This window comes from Pelophylax lessonae (genome assembly GCF_965119305.1).
Source record: "Pelophylax lessonae genome assembly, chromosome: 7".
In the NCBI taxonomy this organism is placed as follows: domain Eukaryota; kingdom Metazoa; phylum Chordata; class Amphibia; order Anura; family Ranidae; genus Pelophylax; species Pelophylax lessonae.
The window spans coordinates 40540900-40564522 of NC_138774.1; the positions used below are offsets into that span (position 1 = coordinate 40540900).

Below are 23623 nucleotides of genomic sequence, written 5' to 3' on the forward strand. Positions count from 1 at the left end.
AACATTACCATAAGTATATAGATACACACCAGTATATAACATTACCATAAGTATATAGATACACACCAGTATATAACATTACCATAAGTATATAGATACACACCAGCATATAACATTACCATAAGTATATAGATACACACCAGTATATAACATTACCATAAGTATATAGATACACACCAGTATATAACATTACCATAAGTATATAGATACACACCAGTATATAACATTACCATAAGTATATAGATACACACCAGCATATAACATTACCATAAGTATATAGATACACACCAGCATATAACATTACCATAAGTATATAGATACACACCAGTATATAACATTACCATAAGTATATAGATACACACCAGTATATAACATTACCATAAGTATATAGATACACACCAGCATGGAAATAATACAAACTTTATATAAGAAGAAATGATTCCCAGTACATACATCTGATGTTCATACAGATAATATCAGCAAGGGACCCAAGAAGAGTCGGGGTGGAATTGTGCCCATATACCCGGGTATATATAATTATTAATAAAGACGCTCCAGGTGATGCTCCAGCATAGTTGACTTTGATATGGAATTCAGTTTGATGTCAGGCGACCTGAAAACAAGATCTCCAGTGATGGGGAGAACCTCCAGCCTTTGTCCAACCTACCTGGAATGTAGCTTCTCACATGCAGAAACCATGGTGTGGCACAGGAATTGAGAGTCCGCCCATCTACTTTGCCCTTAGACCCTCGTAGTATCTAATCTGTCATTCAACTGGGCCTCCAACTACCAGAAGGGGTCATCGGAGGCCTAAACTGGATTTAGCCAATGTTGGTTATTAAACCCTGAGCTAAAACTAGCTATGGAATCCCAGTTCAGAAGGGACAGGGTTAGCTAGACTAACAGGAGCTGCATATAAATGCTATTGCAATAAACAGGATCACCTATTAACATACAGCAAGGGGACCAATACACACGCATGCTGTGTCACACCCCCAACTATGTGGTATAGTGCATGTGAGATAACAAGGGGACAGACTTACTTCTGTCACCAGTCATTAAATATATACATATTTACAACAACAATAGTAAACTATTAACAGAAAAACACTTGCCTAATACCCCCTGCTTCTGGTCTGGAACAACAACAGTTCTTCCGTGGGTTCATGTGGTCTCAGCTCCTCTCTCTCTCGATGAAAATAAATTCCAAGCCACAGGCCTAAGATTATTCAACGAATCCTTGACATACTACAGGGAGATAGCTAGATACTGTACAAACTTCTGTTCAGAATGCCTGTGGGCACCATCAAGAGCGCCCCCTGTCACATACCCCTGCAACAACATCTAAGTGGCTCAATGATCAAAGGATCGATTCCATAGGGGCAGGTAGGACCTCCATTTGGTGCCAGCATCCAGATCAGCCTTGTGACAGCCTAAAGGCTAGGAGTTTTAGTCATTCAGCAGTACACATAATAAACTCTCCGGCGGTCCGGTGTCACTGCTGCTGACTGTCTTGCTCTTGCCATGCTGTCACGCTGTGTTGCCTGCCTGGAAGGAAGCTGCTCCGCCGAGTCCGACTCCGCCGCTCTCGTGCGCTGGCTCCACCTCCGCCCCACAAGCCCGCCCACCCACACTGCTCCAAACCAACTGGCAGCCGCTCGCCTCGGCTTGGCCAGTAGCAGTGCAGCATAGAGGTGAGTGACCGTGACAGACAGCAGGAGCCGACGAGACAGACCAGTCAGAATACTCCGAGACGAGCGGCCGCTCTGCCGCCTGCAACCGTGCACCCACCACGACGATATCGGGCCATGGTAACAACCGCGATACCGCGATAGCGGTAATATCGTTACATCCCTATACGGCGGTAGGTCGGCGGGAAGGATCGTGGGGGGCACGTGCACCTACTTGCCAGTGGGGAAGCTGATCTGCAGGGCCGGCGACCACAATCGCCACCGGCCACCCGCGATCGCTCCCTGTGAAGATAGAACGGTGTTCTGCCGTTGTAAACACAGCAGACCGTTGTTCTGTCAGCAATCATCATAGGGCTCTGTATTGATTCCATAATCCCCCCCCCACAGTTAGAAAACACCCCCTAGGCATACTATTAATTCTTTGATCACCACTGGGTTAACCCCTTCCCTGCCTGTGTCATTATAACAGTAACAGTGCATATTTTTAGCACTGATTACTGTAGTAATGTCACTGGTCCTCCCAAAAGTTTCAAAAATGTCAGTTAGGGGTCCGATCTGTCAGCCGCAATGTCGCAGTCCTGCTAAAAATCGCTGATCGCCGCCATTACTCGTAAAAAAATAAATAAATAAAAATGACATAAATCTTTCCCCTAGTTTGTAGACGTGATAACTTTTGTGCAAGCCAATTAAAATTCGTTTATTGGGATTTTTTTTTTTTTACCAAAAATATGCAGCAGAATACAAATTGGACTAAAATGATGAAAAAAAAAAAATTACATTTTTTTTTTTTAAAATTGGGAATGTTATATAGCAGAATGTGAAAAATATTGTTTTTTTTTCAAAATTTTCGCAAAACGTAATAATTGCAGAGGTGATCAAATACCAACAGAAGAAAACTCTATTTGTGGGGAAAAAAAGGACATCAATTTTATTTGGGTACAGCGTCGCACGACCGCGCAATTGTCAGTAAAATAATCAGTGCCGAATCGCAAAAATTGGCCTGGTCATTAAGTCCCGGTTCACACATATGCGATGCGGGAAACCTTCGAATCCACTGCGGGTTCCCGCATTGCACTCAACTCGCAGGCAGCTCACACTGCCATATGCAAATCACTGGGGGTGTCAATACAAAGTTAACGATACCCCCAGATTAACAAATATTTTTTGTATGATTCTGCTTTAAGGGGGCGTGGCAGGGGGTGTGTCCTATGCCTTGCTAATAGAAGTCCCTCATTCTCATCTCAGAAAGTTGGGAGGTGCGAATCCTTCACAGCAGATGAGAGATTTGTAAAATGATTCAGAATTCACAGACAAGAACTGTCTTTGTGGTTTGGTCCTGAATTGTGAACCCGGTCCCTTGCGGTAGGGCTGCACCCGCACTACAAGGGTTACCTGCTCAGTTATTATTGGGGAGAGTAAAAGCACTTTACCCATCCTCCGCTCCCCTGGAAGATGGGGGGCTGTCCACCTCCGCTCCCTCTGTCCTGGAGGTGGAGTGTCCCTCTGATGCAGGGCTATGGACCCTTCATCGGTCTTCATACCATCAGAGCCTTAGACTGCTGGAGCGCGGGGGAGAAGGTGCTGCAGGAACCAGTCTAGTAATGTGGAGGATTGAGGAAGGAAATCTGCTTTTCTCTGCCCCTAGACCTAAACCAGCCGTTACCCCTTCCACTGCATGTGCAGCCCTTCTGCAAAGGAGAATTTTCACATTTCCCAGATTTGGGGTTTAACACTTTTTTTAGTATCTCAATGCATCTCAGAGACCCCAAATTGTCCCCCCACCTTCCATCCTTACATTGTTATATATTAAGGGGTGGGGCTTAATGATAAAGGAGGTGGGGCTTTACAACAGTTTTATAACATTTTCTCCAACTAATTCAGAACTTTTCATTTTAAAGTCTCACTTTAGGCAAAAATGGTAAAATTGTGAGCAGGAAGCGTTTATTATTATTGCAGAGGAGACGTACTATGAGGATGATTTACTAAAGGCCAATAGACTGTGCACTTTGCAAGTGAAGTTGCTCCAAAGTTTTGTCAATGAAGTAAAGCAATACTTTACAAAGAATAGCCAATCACATGCAGGGAAAATAAAAAACAGCATTTTTGCTCGCACATGATTGGATGATGGAAGTCAGTAGAGCTTCTGCTAGTTTACTAAGCTCTGGAGCAACTGCACTTGTAAAATGCACATTCTATTTGTCTTTAGTAAATCAACCCCAATGTTTCTTCTGCAATAAAGGATTCTTAGCTGCCCCATAGAAGCTACTAAATAGAGGCCAGGATCCCTTTTCCCAGGAGTTTCCTTGCAGCCAAGCACACAATTCTCATCACTCTTCAGACTCATAAGGCCTCATTCACACCGGAGGTTATCAAAAGCCGTAGCTGTAGAGGAATTATTTTTAACATTTTTGCAGTAGCGTTTTTCAGCGTCTTTTAGCGATTTTCAGCTATAGCTTTTTTTTAGCAAAACGATTCAATACTATATACAATATTATATACCATACTATATACAATATTATATACCATACTATATACCATACTATATACCATATTATATACAATACTATATACCATATTATATACAATACTATATACCATATTATATACAATACTATATACCATATTATATACAATACTATATACAATACTATATACAATATTATATACAATATTATATACAATACTATATACATTACTACATACAATACTATATACAATGCTATATACAATACTATATACAATGCTATATACCATACTATATACAATGCTATATACAATACTATATACAATGCTATATACAATACTATATATAATATTATATACAATACTATATACAATACTATATACCATACTATATACAATACTATATACAATACTATATACAATACTATATACAATACTATATACCATACTATATACAATACTATATACAATACTATATACAATATTATATACAATACTATATACAATACTATATACATTACTATATACAATACTATACTCCCACAAAAGCTTATGTCTCAAAAGCCACGTTTTTCAGCATTTTTTTGGCATTTTTAACCACTTGCCAACCATCCACCGTACTTACACTGGGGCAGGTCCGCTCTGTCGTACCTGTATGCCGTTTCACGGAACCGATAGTTGGGGAACACGCGTGTGCCACTTGAGGCAAGTGCACCCGCCGATGGGCTACAGGGAGAGCCAATCGGCGGGTTCGGCGGCTGCGATGTCCACCGGGCACCCGTGATCGCTTCCAATGGAGACAGAACAGCGGTGTGCCGTTGTAAACACTGCAGACCACTACCAATGTTCTGTCAGTAATGAACACAGGGATCCTGTGTTTCTCTTATTTAGGAACATGGATCTCTGTGTTCATTCAGCAAGCCCATCCCCCCCACAGTTAGAAAGTACCCCATAGGGACACAGGGAACCCTTTGATTGCCCCTAATGTTAACTCATTCCCTGCCAGTGTCATTATTACAGTAATAGTGCATATTTTTTTAGCACTGATTACTGTAGTAATGTCACTGGTACCCCCAAAAGTGTCAAAAATGTCAGTTAGGGGTCCGATTTGTCTGCTGCAATGTCGCAGTCCCGCTAAAAAGGAAAAAAAAAAAAAACGCTGATCTCTACAATTACTAATAAAAATAAATATATAAATAAAAATAACATAAATATTTCCCCTAGTTTGTAGACACAATAACTTTTGTGCAAATCAATCAATATACTCTTATTGCGATTTTTTTTTTTTTTTTTTTTGGCACAAATATGTGGCAGAAGACACATTGGCCTAAAATGATGAAAAAATTTGATTTATAAAAAAAATTTTTATTTGAAATGTTTATAGCAGAAAGTAAAAAATATTGAATTTAAGAATTGTCGCTAATTTTTGTTTATAGCGCAAAAAACATAAAAATCGCAGAGGTGATCAAATACCACCAAAAGAAAGCTCTATTTGTGGGGGAAAAAAAGGACATCAATTATATTTGGGTACAGCGTCGCACGACTGCGCAATTGTCAGTTAAAGTAACAATGCCGAATCGCAAACAATGGTCTGGTCATTAAGGGGGGTAAAACCTTCCAGTCCAGAAGTGGTTAAGCTTCTATCAGAGTTAGAGTGTTTTTACAGCTGAAAATCTCCTCTCAGATCCCTCTAGTTCTGTTACATGGGGGGAGATTACTGGCTGCAGGAGGAAACGACTGAAGCCAAAAACATTCGCTGTAAAAACATCCCGTGTGCATGAGGCCTTAACCAGTCCTCATTTTGCTTTTTGATGCTTTAGGCCTCATGCACACCGGACGTTATAAAAACGCCATTAGCGTTAGCAGTAGAAAGCTGTAGAATGATTTTTGCAGCATTTTTGCAGTAGTGTTTTTCAGCTTTTTTAACAAAACTATACGCAGAATAGGAGCGTTATTCAGCGGTTTTAAGCTTTTATCAGAGTTAGAGCGTTTTTACAGCTAAAAAACTCCTCTTCAATCCCAATAGTTCTGTTTTTTTCCAGCCAGAAAATGCCTCTGCCAAAAAATGCTGATAACAGCCTCTGTGTGCATGGCAGTGGTGTCGGGGGGGGGGGAGGGGGGGCTGACCCGGGCTATAGCCCTGAGTGGGCCCCCAAAAAGCCCGGGGTCTAGTGTTCAGTGTAAATAATTATTAGCCCCGAGTCCATGATCCTCCTCCTCTCTGTGCTGGGCCTCAGCCTGGCTCTACTGCCTGGCCTGCATGCCGCAGCCACACTGGTTGCTAGTATGGCCTGCTGCATGGCTCCTAGCAACCAGTGATGTGACGTCAGCGTTGTCACGTGACAGCAGGAGGGCGCGGGCCCAGGCTCCGAGTCCCAACGTTCAGAGCGGAGGATTTCAAATTCCTCCTCTGCGCCTAATTCTATTGACTCCGCCCACCGGCCACCTCCCCAATTCTCCGTGCGGCAGCGCGGCTCAGCTTAGAGCCGAGGGAGGCCCTGAAGGAAGCATCAGGTCGCAGCGCCGGGTCAGTCAGGTCAGTGTAAATCTTTTTTTGCTTTCTGTGTTTCCCTGTCTCAAGTAATTGCAAATACTCTTTCTTCTTTTACTTTTTTATTTGTTTTGGGGGGATTGAGAAAATATTTGATCCCCTGACAGATTTTATTGCGGTCTGTGACCCCATTGGGGAGCTTTCCCATCTCCTCTACTCCTCTTGTAGAAGTCGGTGATCTGTTGTCACTTCCTAGCTCCTTTCTAAGGAATGCAGAGTTGTATAAAGTACTCGAAACCCATACTTGAGTAAAAGTACAAGTGCTCGATCAAAAAGTGACTTGAGTAGAAGTACTAAAGTATTCAACATTTTTTGTACTTAAGTATTGCAAGTAGTTTTTTTAAAAATGTTGCTACTCAAGTACTGAAAGTAAAAGTACAAGTACTGTGTTATGTAGTTATTAAAGAAAGAAGTCAAAAGTTTGAACATCACATTGTTTTTTATTATTTCAAATGCAGCTTTTATTTATACATACAGTAGCATTTATTTCCGTATGCGCTGATAATACGCATGTTTTGAGCTTCATGAAACCTGCCATCTACTGTTCTGGCAGTGGTAATTTTTATAATAGTAACGAGTAACTATGCAGCACAAAAAAAAATATCGGAGTAGAAGTATTGAAATCATCGAAAAAATGTAGTGAATAAAAGTGGAAGTAGGAGAAAAAAATTCTACTCCAGGAAAGTACAGATACCGCCTTTCGGTACTTAAGTAGAGTAGTGAAGTAGTTCTACTTAGTTACTATACATCTCTGAAGGAATGCCTTCTCCATATATGGGTATCCTCTGGAAGTCCCCAGTGACTCCCGTGTGTTCCACCAACATACACAGAAATGCACGTTTCTATGCACCTTCTGGGAATGCTTGAAAAACGCATTATATAGACGCATTGTACTGTTGGTGCTATTAATTGTTATTGGCTCCCCAGACATGGCCAGCAAATGTTTGTTTTGTCATTTGACAAAATACATGTCAAACATGCTAAAGTGCATTGTAGAAAAGTACCGAGCTCTGCACCAGAGTAAGCTGAAGGAACTTCTTTGGTGCTCTTGTCAAACATCGGGAAACCTCTTCAAGTGAAAGGGCCGCCCTATGCAGTCACACAAAAAAAACACATAAAAACCCCATGCACTACACCGAGGTGTGAAAAAAATGAGGTTGAAGGATTATAAGAGGTGCATGGAAGTCAGCCAGCTGCCAGTCTGATGTACTCACCCTCCAGTCTGTCACCAACCAAGTAGACCTGTCTCATGATACAAAGAACAGGGGTTTAGTTGACACACATATGCAAACGCATGTGTAAGCTGCAGAGCCACTACACGGCACCCTGTTTTATCTGCAGTCCTAACACTTTCTAATTTAGTGTCTCCACACTGGGAGCACATGGCTGCTAATGGATGGATGGGGGAACAGGTGGGAGGGAGACAGCCCAAACCTCCCCCAACCCACCCCCATCCATGACTGGTCTGTTGTCTCAAAACTCAAATAACTAAGTTGTAACGATGGTACAAACTGGAAAGGACCAGCTGAGAAGCATTACATCTCCATCCCCTTGGTGGATGCAGTATAAAGACAGATTGGGATTTTATATATGGGGCATGGCCTGTAAAGGACAATGCCTTTCAACCCCTAATTTCCTAATTACACCGAGGTGTGAGGGGGGCCAAAGGGTTGGTTTGACCGGCTACTCTGCCCCTAAGATCAGAAATTCTGAACCAATCGGTTACTTAAGTTAACCTTCTGGGGCAGTGATAGGGAACCTTGGCACTCCAGATGTTTTGGAACTACATTTCCCATCATGCACTCTGCAGTGTAGTTGAGCATCATGGGAAATGTAGTCCCAAAACATCTGGGGTGCCAAGTTTCTCCATCACTGTTCTAGGGTCTGTGTAGAAGGGCTTTTGTTTGCTTCAAGTGGGTTTTGCATTCCATAAAAGTCTATGCACTGGAAACAGGTCAGACTCAGGTCAGAAGGAGGTAATGTGCGGGTAGAATGCACTTCCAATGAATTCTGAAATATCTCAGAAGCATCTTCCACCAATGTCACACTGATACCATTGCTACAAGGAATATAGCTGTCATATATAAAGGGGGACTCTAGTGGCATAGAGAACAGAACTTCATATGGACAATACAAACGGCCCAGTTTTTTTTTAACCACTTCACTATTGATGTACAATTTAAGTGTTGGTTTACACTAGAATGCAGTGCGGGAAACCTTCATATCATGTGCGCTTCCCTCACTGCATTATAAAAAAACTGCACTTGCAATCTGCAGTGGGTGTCAGTGCAATGCTAATGACCCCCCGAATGGAGGTGTCACATACACGGCATTTGACTGCACCAGATTGCATGGGACAATAGTTGCTGTGCATGCACTACTTTTGGTGCAGTCTGGTGTGATTTCAGTCCATTCAAATAAATGATCTGAAATCGCACTGCACCTGGATTGTATGTGAATTGTAGAGGGACGCAAGAACCTTCCTGTGAGATTCATGATGTGAACTGACCCTGAAACAGAGGAGTGGTGGACATGCGATTCTGAAATGCTGGTTATAAATGGTTCCACAGAAAACCCCATGGGCAGCCAGTGTGTATATGAATTACTGTCATCTGAACTCTCATCAGAAAGCACAGATCATATACACTGTACAGAGCCAATCAGAGTGACTCTGTACCTTGTGACTGCTGTCATGACCAATCACAATGATTGCAAATGTACAGTTTACATTTAAAGTGGTACTGTATTTAATTTAAAACATTTAAAAATACAGACAGGGAGGGTTTTTATGGGAGATGAGACCTGATGGTCTCTTCTATCAAAAGTTCTTCCCCCCCCCCCCCCACCTGTCAGTGGTAATGTACACTGAGCTGTGCTTGCACACATCAATGTAGCTTATGGCACCAGATCTATGCCACGGTGATGTGGCTCCTAACGTCATTGCAGCCTGGCCATTGAGGATGAACACACAGAAGCTGTAAGAAAGATTGGGGGGAAGATGGAAGTAGCTGGGATCGGGGATTGAGCAGCACTAGAGGGCACATTATGGAATAACCCACCAAGGGGCCCCTTTTAGATAAAAAAAGGAATTTCCATCCCCTCCCCCTCACTAAGGAGGAAGAGGATTTATCAATAAAGAATTGTACGCAGATTTAAGGTGGAGGGTTTAACCTCTTCCCATCCCGCTCACAGTAATGTTACTGCTGGTGGGATGTACAGGCACCGCCACATACATGTACTGTATGTCAGCAGACAGTTTCTGGGTTTAGGGCAGGCATGCCGATCTGTACTGTGAATCGCTACAGCACAAGTTTGTCAGCCGGTCCCGACCAATGATTTAGTTTGTGGACTTGTTGATCGACTGTAGCCAATCACAGTACGGAGTCCTGTGTTTACAAACACACAGAGCTCTGTGCACAGTTCAGTAACCTGGCTATTTCCTAGAAAAACTGCCAGATGTGTTAGTAAAAGCAGCACATATTACACACATTACACTTGTTACACACACAGTTAACCCCTTGATTGATCCTCTATGTTAACCCCTTCCCAGCCAGTGTCATTAGTACAGTGACAGTGCACAGTTTTATATCACTGTATTAGTGTCACTAGTGATGTCAGTGTCAGTTAGTGAACCTCCAAGCGAGGATCTGTTAGTGCTAGATTGTCCACCACACTATCACAGTCCCACTATAAGTGTCTGATCACCACCATTACCAGTATAGCGTCATAGCTTGCTTAATTCCAGAATAAATACCAGAGTTTGTAGAGACTTTAACTTTTACACAAACCAATTAATATACACGTATTGTGATTTATTTATTTTTTTAACCAAAGAGGTAGCAAAATACATCTTGGCCTGTATTTAAAAAGAAATCTGATTTTTTAAATTGTTTTATTGGATGTTTTATAACAGAAAGTAACAAATATTGTTTTTTTTGTTTGTTTTTTTCAAACATTTTGGTCTTTTTTGCATATTGAAATAAAAAAATAAAAAAATCCAGCGGTGATCAAATACTATCACAAGAAAGCTCTGTTAGTGTGAAAAAAATGATATTTATATAATTAAATGATATAGATGTAATTTGGGTACAATGTTGCATGACGGAGCAATTGCCAATTAAAGTAGTTCAGTGCTGAATAACCCTCCCGAGGGTCAAATGGGTAATTGATTGTTGCATTTTTTTAGAACTCTTTTACCCCCCCCCCCCCCCTACATCTCATCTCCATTCTGTCTTTTTATGTCAGCTGTATATTATTGTCTCTGTCTCCCCAGTCCTCCACCTTAACCCCTTCATCTCCTTCCCCCCACTGTATGTGACCTGTAAATTAACCCCTTCACTTCCCCCTCCCTCTGTATGACCTCTACATTTAATGTGCTCTATCTATTGTACTATGACCAAGTTCCATGTTTTTATCTACCTCAATGCCAGCATGCTTCTTCATTTCCCCAAAAATTGAGATAAAAATGAGATGACATTGGGGTGTCTACTTTCCAAAAAGCGTCCATTCCTGGTCTGTTATTTCCCTGCTGGAATTTCTATTTGCTGTGTTTATAACAGAAAGTTAGGGAAATCTTTTTTACTTTTGTTCTTTTTTTTTTATATAATAAAAAATAAATAAAATCCACCAAAATAAAGTTCTATCTGTCTAAAAATGATATAAAATGAATGTGGGAACAGTGTTTCATTACTGAGTCATTATAAAAGTATCCCAGCCCTGGAGAATGGTCTGGTAATGAAGGGTTATGACCGGCTGGTACTCAAATGGTTAATCTGGCCACATATGTTACAATCTGATCTCACAATCTCCTTCTTCTAACAGTTCTGTAGATTCAACTTCTTTCTGATTGGATACAAATTGAATTGATTGTTTATACACTTATATTACTAGCCACTCCCATCCTGGTAATGGGCACTAATAGGTGACCCCCATTTCCCAGCATTGTCCTGAGTGTGTCTGTATGTCAGTGGGGGGTCATTAGATTGTAAGCTCCTTCTCTGGTTTAGAATGGTGCGGAGGGTTCTCTGTAGATCAACAAGTAGAGATCCCTCCTGTGATTGGTCTCTGGGATTTCCTGTGGATCTCTCCCATGCCCGGTATTAGGAGATGATTGGGGGGATTTGGGGGATTCCTAGAATTCTATTGGTGGAATGTCTCCAGATTTCACTTTCACTTTGTGGCTTCTCATCTCCAACCTTCGTTCTGTTATTCTGCCCGGTAACTGCTGATCCTCTATGTAATCATTTTCCTATTGGATAGAGAGGAAGTCTCCTCCAATCAGCACAGAGCTCCGCCTTCCTGTACACAGAGTGTCCTGAGCTGGGTGAAGTGGAAGGTGTCGTGTTTTGGGGTCTCTATAGATGAGAGCGGGGAGGATGAAGATGATGACCCCCCTCATCCTGATTATTCTGGGGGTGTCAGGGGTGGAGTGTGGTAAGTAGAGGACAATATAGATGACATCTTGTCAGTGGGGGAGGGGGGATGTATAGAATGGTAGAAATCAATGTTTAGTGATAAAGGTAGAAGTATTGTGGAAGTGACAACCATGTCCTGTCTGTGTGAAGATGACAATACGGCTCTCCAGGCTCTGAAGGATCTTTATTGATCTTGTGTACGGAGCTGATGATGGACGGAGAGGTCGGGGGGTCAGAAGACATTACAATGTATCAGCTGACAATACATTTCACCTTCTCACTTATCAAACCTATTTCCTGTTATACATCTCATCCTGGAGGGGGCGCTGTGCTCAGCCTCATCCTGGAGGGGGCGCTGTGCTCGGTCTCATCCTGGAGGGGGCGCTGTTCTCAGTCTCATCCTGGAGGGGGCGCTGTGCTCAGTCTCATCCTGGAGGGGGCGCTGTGCTCAGCCTCATCTGTCAGATGGGAAATATAACTATGAGTAAAACTTATTTCAGATTTGGATGGAGTGGTGAGGGGTTAGAGCCTCTGTCAGGTTTATATTGCTGTCTGTGTCCCCATTAGGTAGATTCGCCCTCTCTATGTGTCCTGATCACCAATGTCACCGGGAATAAAACTGAGAAGCCATCTAACATTTTGTGTTGTCACGAGAAGAAGAATAGAGGAGAAATTTTCCAATGGGGTCACTGTGACATCTAAACCAGGATTTCCTCTCACTTCCAGTTGAGTCTATAGGACAGGAAGTGAGGAGCAATTCTCCTAACGAGACACAGATGGAAAAATACAGAGGTCAGCTAAAATAAAAATAGTTTTGGCTCTAGGTATTCTTTTAGGCTGCATTCACACCTGAGCGTAGCGTTTTCACTCGTTTTTTTAGCACAATTTTTACCGCGTTTTACAGGCGTTTTTGTGCAGGCATTTTTAGGTTGACTAGTGACCAATGTAAAAAAATAAAAACGCCTGTAATCTGCCCAAAAAGAAGCTCATGTACTTTTTTGAGCGTTCGGCGTTTTGCTTATAACGTCAGAACGCTGAGATGTGAACAGAGGCCATTGAAATGAATAGGATTTGTCTTGTTGGAGCGTTTTTTGAGCTGATCCTAGAGCAGAAAAACTCCCCAAAACGCCTAGATGTGAAAGTAGCCTAAAACTCAACTTTGTTGATAACTTTTTCTATTTGAGTTTTGGAGAGATCAGGGAAGGGTTAGGACATCTGGCAGCATTTTATTGCTCTTTGTGCTACTATGAGAGAGATTTTCCCCTCACTTCCTATCCAGATGATGGGTGTCACACAGAGCAGGAAGAGAAGATAAATCTCTCTATGGGGACACAGACTGTGTAACCTCTTCTCTATCAGAGCAATTTTTCATGTATGTTAGTATTAATATTTTTTGCTAAAAAAAAGTCACTTTAAGCCCCCAAACAATGATTTATTTTCCATAAGCAAACGGCATTTCCAAATAAATGATGGCAGATGTAATTTCTTATGTCACAAAATGTTTTTGCAACTGTTTAACAAACTCATATTTTAAGAAAAAAATAAAATAAAATTAATTTTAGCACAAACACAATATAATACTCAATATTTCATAATTTAGAAATATGGGGTTGTGTTGAATAAATATATACTATATATACAATGTCTAAAAAGTGCCGGCAGCCGGCCGCTCTGTTCCGTCGAGAAATGCATCCGACGGACTGCGCACGCACTAATGACGTCAACCCCAGCTGATCGGAGAAATCAGCTGGAGTGACGTCACTTACGGAGCATGCGCAGTCCGTCAGATGCACTATCCAATGGGAGGTGTCGTGTCGAGGAATGCCCTCCGTCGGATAATGCCCGGGTCGGACTGCGCATGCTCCGTAAGTGACGTCACCCTGTCAGAACAGCTGATCGGCTGGGGTTGGCGCGTGCGCAGCCCGTCGGGGGCACAATCCGACGAGAGACAGAGCGGGGAAGAATCTAATGTCAGATTCTAACTCGCTCTGTACGATGATTACACATATGAAGATTCTAACTCGCTATATGTAACTAATATATATATATATATATATATATATATATATATATATATAGTGTATATAATATATATATATATATATATATATATATATATATATAGTGTGTGTATATATATATATATATATATATATATATATATATATTATATATATATATATATATATTATAGTAGTATAGTATATTATATAGTATATTCTAGTATATATAGTGTATATATAGTGTGTATATATATATATATATATATATATATATACACTATACTATATATATACTATACATATACTATATATAGTATATTATATTATATATATTATAGTAGTATATTATAGTATATATATATATATAGTATAGTATATATATATATATATATATATATATATATATATATATATATATATATATATATATATATAGTATATATATACTATATATAGTATGTGTATGTGTATATATATATATATATATATATATATATATATATACATATATACATATACTATATATATATATATAGTGTATATATATATATATATATATATATATATATATATATATAGTTACTATATATAGCTATATATAACTCATTAAAGGGGCACCCTGAAATACTATGATCAGTACTCATATAGTATATTATAGTATATATATAGTATAGTATATATATATATATATATATATATATATATATATATATATATATATATATAGTATATATATATATATATAGTGTGTGTATATATATATATATATATATATATATATATAGTAAGCTACTATATATATATATAGCTTATATATAACTCATATAGCACACATTAAAGGGGCACTCTGAAATACTATGATCAGTACTCATATGGGACACATTAAAGGGGCACCCTGAAATACTACGATCAGTACTCATATGGGACACATTAAAGGGGCACTCTGAAATACTAAAGGGGCACGCTGACTGCAATAATAAAAGGGCACTCTGACCGTGGGTCATAAAGGAGCTATGTGACTGGGACACATAACGGGGCACTCTGATAGGGACACTGATGTAAAGGAGGACTCTAACGGGGACACTGGATGTAAAGGGGGACTCTGACGGGGACACTGATGTAAAGGGGAACTCTGACGGGGACACTGATGTAAAGGGGGACTCTGACTGGGACACTGATGTAAAGGGGGACTTTGATAGGGAAGCACTAGATGTAAAGGAGGACTCTGACAGGGACACACTGGATGTAAAGGAGGACTCTGACAGGGACACACTGGATGTAAAGGAGGACTCTGACAGAGACACACTGGATGTAAAGGAGGACTCTGACGGAGGCACCGACACAGGCCAAATTACGGCGGGGGGACATGAACTGCATGACGGCGGGGACACAGGGTGGAAGACGGCAGGGACAGGGGCTGAATGACGGCGGGGAAAGAGGCTGAATGACAGGGGGATACAGGCTGCATGATGAGGGACACACTGATGAGGCACAAATGAGGAGGCACTCATTGGCATGATTTAGACACAGATGGGCATGAGACACAGGTGGGCATAAATAGGGCAGAGATGGGCATGGATGAGGCAGAGATGGGCATGGATGAGGTAGGGGCGGTGCCCATCGGTGTGTACAGCGTGCGAAGAGAGAGCTAAACCAGACATGCAGCGTTCTGTTGACAAATGATCGCTCTGTCATTGGATGGAGCGATCACATGGTAAATGGCCCCTGTCGTTGGCCCTTTAACACAATCCGTGGGAAGCGCGATTCGGATGTCTCTGTACGCCCTCCCAGAATAGGCCGACCACGCTGTAGCCATCATTGGGCTATGCCCTGGTCGACAAGTAGTTAATCCCCATAGTCTTAGCTATCCGATATTACCCGTAAAGCGGGCTTTGCATTACTTATGTTCTGCAATATTTGGCCAAACTCGATCACAATGCCAGTCTCTGTGAAAATTAGGCATTGCCCCCAAAAAATGTGTGTGGCTACTGGAGGTCCTCTAGTATAAGTTTGCCAAGTATGGTGCCCTGAACCCCCGTGGTTTGGGCTCTACATTTATAGAAGCTTGGCCTGCTATGTTAATCTATGGCAGAGTCTTAGTCTGGAAATTTGAGGGGCTACAGCTAGGACCCCAAATGAGTCCGGGGGCCATATTTGGCCCAGAGGTAGGGGGGTCCTTCCTTTACCACCCCAAACATTTTGGGGTTTGTTAGCTCAAAATTTCCTGATCAACTTTTTCTAGGGCCCCTTGAGAGTATGTGGCCCCCGGGCCATACGGCACAGCAGGGAGTGCTGGATACCATTGGACTATTCTGCGGTGGTCAGCTAAAGTCTACCCCAATGCAGGTCCCTGTGAAAATAAAGCATTGGCCCCAAACAAATGTATGTGCCAAATTTGGTGCCCCTGAGCACCGTGGTTCGGCTACCACAGGGCCCTACATTTAAGCTAGCCTGGCCCATTATGTTAATCTATGGTGCAGCCGCGATCAGGAATTTGAGGGGCCACAGATCGGGCCCCAAATTAGTCCAGAGGCCCAGAGGTAGGGAAGGTCTTCCTTTAACACCTCTACATTTTTGAGGTCGCTAGCCTGAAGTTTTATGGTCAGCTTTTTAGGGGGCCCCTTGGGAGTGTGTGGCCCTCGGCCACTAATGCGGAGTGGGGATTGGTGAGTACTGCAGGAATCTCTGGACTCTTAGCTATTTAACAATATTTGCAGAGCCTGGCTCTGCAGTTCCTATGTCCTGCGGTGGTTGGGCAAATTCCACCCCCATGAAGGTCCTCATGAAAATTAAGCATTGGCCCCAAAAAATTTTTGTGGCCCCTGGGGGTCCTCTAGTAACCCTATACCAAGTTTGGTGCCCCTGGCCAACTTTGTTCCGCTACCGTGGGGCCCTAGATTTAGGCTAGTTTGGCCTAGCCTATGGTAATATATGGCGCAGTAGGGAATTTTGGAGGGGCCACAACGTGGGCCCCAAACATGTTCAGGGAACCTGGACTCTTTCAGGGCCTGGGCTGTGGCCCCCTCAAATTCCCACCCCCATCAGAGTCATGGATTAACATAGCGGGCCAATGTACCATAAATTTAGTGCCCTGTGGTACCCAAATCACGGGGGGATATGGTCACCAAACTTGGTACAGGGATACTAGCTGACCCCTAGGTGGCTAGGGGCCTCAAACGTGGCAGGGGCCACATGCTTTTTTTAGGACCTTAATTGTTACAGGGACCTGCATAGGGAGCGATTTGGCTAACCACTATGGAATACAGGAACTGCAGAGCAGCGCTATACAGATACTGCTGAATAGCTAAGAGTCCAGCTAAGAGTCCAGGGATTCCTGCAATATCCAGCACTCCCCGCTGCATGGTACGGGCCGAGGGCCGCAAACTCTCAAGTGGCCCTGGAAATAGCTCGGGCCCCAAATTAGTCTGGGGGGCCATATTTTGCACGGAGGTAGGGGAGGGCTCCCTTTACCAAGCATTTTGGAGTCGCTAGCCCAAAATGTACTGGTCAACTATTTCCAGGGCCACTTGAGAGTTTGCGGCCCTCGGCCCGTACCATGCAGCGGGGAGTGCTGGATACACTGGCCCTCTTTTGAGAGTAGGGCCCCTCTAGGGCCCCACTCTCAAGGGGCCCTAGAAAAATGGTACATTGGCCCGCTATGTTAATCCATGACTCTGATGGGGGTGGGAATTTGAGGGGGCCACAGCCCAGGCCCTGAAAGAGTCCAGGTTCCCTGAACATGTTTGGGGCCCACGTTGTGGCCCCTCCAAAATTCCCTACTGCGCCATATATTACCATAGGCTAGGCCAAACTAGCCTAAATCTAGGGCCCCACGGTAGCGGAACGATGTTGCCCAGGGGCACCAAACTTGGTATAGGGTTACTAGAGGACCCCCAGGGGCCACAAAAATTTTTTGGGGCCAATGCTTAATTTTCATGAGGACCTTCATGGGGGTGGAATTTGCCCAACCACCGCAGGACATAGGAACTGCAGAGCCAGGCTCTGCAAATATTGTTAAATAGCTAAGAGTCCAGAGATTCCTGCAGTACTCACCAATCCCCACTCCACATTAGTGGCCGAGGGCCACACACTCCCAAGGGGCCCCCTAAAAAGCTGACCATAAAACTTCAGGCTAGCGACCTCAAAAATGTAGAGGTGTTAAAGGAAGACCTTCCCTACCTCTGGGCCTCTGGACTAATTTGGGGCCCGATCTGTGGCCCCTCAAATTCCTGATCGCGGCTGCACCATAGATTAACATAATGGGCCAGGCTAGCTTAAATGTAGGGCCCTGTGGTAGCCGAACCACGGTGCTCAGGGGCACCAAATTTGGCACATACATTTGTTTGGGGCCAATGCTTTATTTTCACAGGGACCTGCATTGGGGTAGACTTTAGCTGACCACCGCAGAATAGTCCAATGGTATCCAGCACTCCCTGCTGTGCCGTATGGCCCGGGGGCCACATACTCTCAAGGGGCCCTAGAAAAAGTTGATCAGGAAATTTTGAGCTAACAAACCCCAAAATGTTTGGGGTGGTAAAGGAAGGACCCCCCCTACCTCTGTGCCAAATATGGCCCCCGGACTCATTTGGGGTCCTAGCTGTAGCCCCTCAAATTTCCAGACTAAGACTCTGCCATAGATTAACATAGCAGGCCAAGCTTCTATAAATGTAGAGCCCAAACCACGGGGGTTCAGGGCACCATACTTGGCAAACTTATACTAGAGGACCTCCAGTAGCCACACACATTTTTTGGGGGCAATGCCTAATTTTCACAGAGACTGGCATTGTGATCGAGTTTGGCCAAATATTGCAGAACATAAGTAATGCAAAGCCCGCTTTACGGGTAATATCGGATAGCTAAGACTATGGGGATTAACTACTTGTCGACCAGGGCATAGCCCAATGATGGCTACAGCGTGGTCGGCCTATTCTGGGAGGGCGTACAGAGACATCCGAATCGCGCTTCCCACGGATTGTGTTAAAGGGCCAACGACAGGGGCCATTTACCATGTGATCGCTCCATCCAATGACAGAGCGATCATTTGTCAACAGAACGCTGCATGTCTGGTTTAGCTCTCTCTTCGCACGCTGTACACACCGATGGGCACCGCCCCTACCTCATCCATGCCCATCTCTGCCTCATCCATGCCCATCTCTGCCCTATTTATGCCCACCTGTGTCTCATGCCCATCTGTGTCTAAATCATGCCAATGAGTGCCTCCTCATTTGTGCCTCATCAGTGTGTCCCTCATCATGCAGCCTGTATCCCCCTGTCATTCAGCCTCTTTCCCCGCCGTCATTCAGCCCCTGTCCCTGCCGTCTTCCACCCTGTGTCCCCGCCGTCATGCAGTTCATGTCCCCCCGCCGTAATTTGGCCTGTGTCGGTGCCTCCGTCAGAGTCCTCCTTTACATCCAGTGTGTCCCTGTCAGAGTCCTCCTTTACATCCAGTGTGTCCCTGTCAGAGTCCTCCTTTACATCCAGTGTGTCCCTGTCAGAGTCCTCCTTTACATCTAGTGCTTCCCTATCAAAGTCCCCCTTTACATCAGTGTCCCAGTCAGAGTCCCCCTTTACATCAGTGTCCCCGTCAGAGTTCCCCTTTACATCAGTGTCCCCGTCAGAGTCCCCCTTTACATCCAGTGTCCCCGTTAGAGTCCTCCTTTACATCAGTGTCCCTATCAGAGTGCCCCGTTATGTGTCCCAGTCACATAGCTCCTTTATGACCCACGGTCAGAGTGCCCTTTTATTATTGCAGTCAGCGTGCCCCTTTAGTATTTCAGAGTGCCCCTTTAATGTGTCCCATATGAGTACTGATCGTAGTATTTCAGGGTGCCCCTTTAATGTGTCCCATATGAGTACTGATCATAGTATTTCAGAGTGCCCCTTTAATGTGTGCCATATGAGTTATATATAGTTATATATATATATAGTAACTATCTATATATATATATATATATACTATATATATATACTCTATATATATATATATATATATATATATATATATATATATATATATATATATATATATATATATATATATATATATATATATATATATATATATATATATATATATATATACACATACTATATATAGTATATATATATATATATATATATATATATATGCTATATATATATATATATATATATATATATATATAAATATACTATACTATATATATATACTATAATATACTATATGAGTACTGATCATAGTATTTCAGGGTGCCCCTTTAATGAGTTATATATAGCTATATATAGTAACTATATATATATATATATATATATATATATATATATATATATATATATATATATATATATATATATAGTATATATATACACTATATATATATATATATATATATATATATATATATATATATATATATATATATATATATACATACTATATATATATATATATATATATATATATATATATACTATAATATACTATACTACTATAATATATATAATATAATATACTATATATAGTATATGTATAGTATATATATAGTATAGTGTATATATATATATATACACTATATATACTATAATATACTATATAATATACTATACTACTATAATATATATATATATATAATATACTATATATATATATATATATATATATATACACACACACTATATATATATATATATATATACTATATATATATATATATATATATATATATATATATATATATATATAACTATATATATATATATATATATATATATATATATTAGTTACATATAGCGAGTTAGAATCTTCATATGTGTAATCATCGTACAGAGCGAGTTAGAATCTGACATTAGATTCTTCCCCGCTCTGTCTCTCGTCGAGAAATGCCCCCAACGGACTGCGCACGCGCTACAGAGCGAGTCAGAATCTGACATTAGATTCTTCCCCGCTCTGTCTCTCGTCGGATTGTGCCCCCGACGGACTGCGCACGCGCCAACCCCAGCCGATCAGCTGTTCTGACAGGGTGACGTCACTTACGGAGCATGCGCAGTCCGACCCGGGCATTATCCGACGGAGGGCATTCCTCGACACGACAGAGGCATTATCCGACAAGACACCGGCATTCTTATAGACCCCAGATCTCTCCATAAAGAGGATCTGTCATGTCTTATTTCTATCACAAGGGATGTGTATGTTTCTTGTGATAGGAATAAAAGTGATAAAAAAAATAAAGGGACAGTGTAACAAAATAAATAAAAATGTTAAAGTGCCCCCCCCCCCCTGGTCACACACAGAAGTGAACACATACGTAGGTCATGCACACATATGTAAACGGTGTTCGCAGCACACATGAGGAATCACCACGAGCGTTATAGTGAGAAGAATAATTCTACAGCTAGGCCTGCTGTGTAACTCTAAACTGGTAACCACTGCTCCATTTTATTCTCTAGGGCCTCTGCTTAAAAATATATCATGTTTGGGAGTTCTGAGTAATTTTCTAGCAAAAAATAAATAAAAAATCCTGATTAATACATGTAGGAGAGAAATGTCAGGATTGGGCTGGAAGTAGTTAAAGTTACAGCCAACAATAAAACCCGACTGACATTCTAACCCTTCCTGACTCCAACCAAACATAAAAAAAAAAAAAAATGTTCCTATAGAGCTCTGCTTTAACCTCAATTTTAAAGTGTATGTTACCCCCAAAATTCATATCAGCCCTATGTGTCTGTGTCTTCATGTTATTAGTGATCACTGCAGCCGGTTATTTATTCTTTTCTTCTTTTGCTCAGAAATATCTGGTGATCCCGCCACTTGTGATTGGTTCTTGTGCATTTTTTAATGTGCTGCAAAATATTTCCAACACCCATTGCAGTGCTTTCATTTTTCTTTTCTATTTCCCTTCCATGTTATTGTTGTGCCCTGCAGCAGGCTATGATGTGTAATAGAATGATAAAATGTGCTGTGCAGAAATACAACATGTCCCATTATTCTCATTGCACACCGACATAATACTTTCCTGGGAGATGAAGAAATAGGATTTGGGGCAAATCTCCTTGTCCTTGTGTTGGGACTGTGCTGAGTAATGCTGCGTTAGGCTGCTGGTGTGAATGGGCCCCAATCTTCTATAGAATGTGGAATGTATTCTCAGCCATCATTTATCTTTCTATCGTTTTTATTATAGTAGAAGATGTGATCTCATCCCTTGTACAGGACAAGTCATAGTGTGGACACTCAGTGGCATCACTAGGGTTGGTGTCACCCGGTGCAGCAGTGGCGGCTGGTCATATTGGGCAAAGGGGCGCCGCCCCCCCATCCATGCCTCCGGCCCCCTAATCTACATGCGGGGCCTAGGGGTGTGACCCTAGGGGCGTGATTCTAACTGTAGAGGGGCGTGGCTTGTGAAGTAATCAGCAGGATTACTTCACAAGTAATAGCAGGATCGCATAGCCTCTGTCATTACTTCAGGGAGAATGACAGACGGCTGTGTTTACATCAGCCGTCTGTCCTTCTCTCACTACTGCGGGAGATCGCGAGTGGCCGGCGGCCATCGGAGCCGCTGGTCACACTACCTGGCTCCCAAGGTAATGAGCAGGGGCGGGAGCGCGCTGCCGGTGGCGCACGCTCGCTTCCTACAGTCTCCTGAGCGAGCGACGTAGGGCTACGTCGCTTTGCCCAGCAGTGGCAGAGTGCCGCAGTAAATGTACGGTTGGCAGGGCGGAAGTGGTTAAAACGAAGCCCCGACATGGTCACCCGATCACCGCTGAGGGAGCCGTCATGTTCCCTCAACATCTCTTCCGGGTTCGGCGGCTCCGGCGCTGAGTGGCCGGAGCCGCGATGACGTCACTCCCCCACATGCATGCGGGAGTTACTTTCCAGCAAGGATCCGGCAAAGAGCTCTGAAGGTCCACCGGAACTTCAGAGAACATGCGCCACTGGTTTCAGCGGCTGCATGCAGGACGAATATCTCTTAAACTGTGCAGGTTTAGGAGATATTAATTATTCCTACAGGTAAGTCTTATTCTAGGCCTTATTATGGGCTTACCTGTAGGTAAAAGGTAAAAAGTGGAGTATACTACCGCTTTAACAATGTTGATAATCATTTGCTGGAGGCTCTTTTTTATTTTTTGACAGCTGGGAGTGAGCAGAGAACAGCTCTGTAAGAATTGAGGACATGTCGTTTTAAGATCGTGAAAGGGGGGGGGGGGGGGGGTGGTGAAACGAGATCACAATTTTTTCATGATTAACCATGCAGCTCTAGACCCCCCCTCAGTACAGACCCCCCTCCACTTAGTGTAGATCCCCTCTGTCAGTACAGACCACCCCCCCCAAGTATAGTCCCCCCCTCTCAATACAGGCCTTTCCTCAATATAGACCCCCTCCACCAAATATAGTCCCTCTCAGTATAGAACCCCCTCCCTTAGTACAAACCCCCATCAGTATAGATCCTCCCTCCCCTTATGCACCTGGGCAGCGGGTGGGGGAGGATTCGGTCATTGCAGAGAGTGAAGTGTATATTTTGTACACTT

At 42.5% G+C, this 23623-nt stretch overlaps 1 protein-coding gene across 4 annotated transcripts in view; it reads left to right on the forward strand.

Moving 5' to 3' along the window:
• The window catches only part of LOC309559451 (class I histocompatibility antigen, F10 alpha chain-like), a 751751-nt gene that overhangs the window by 230477 nt on the left and 497651 nt on the right, over window positions 1-23623 (forward strand). Inside the window, exon 1 of one of the 4 annotated variants that reach the window (XM_082262720.1) lies at window positions 11997-12138. The exons of the other annotated variants lie outside the window; for them this stretch is intronic. Coding sequence (XP_082118846.1) covers window positions 12066-12138 — 73 coding nt within the window. The 5' untranslated portion in view covers window positions 11997-12065. Of the gene's footprint in view, window positions 1-11996; window positions 12139-23623 lie in introns of those variants that run through there. 4 annotated transcript variants of the gene reach the window in all.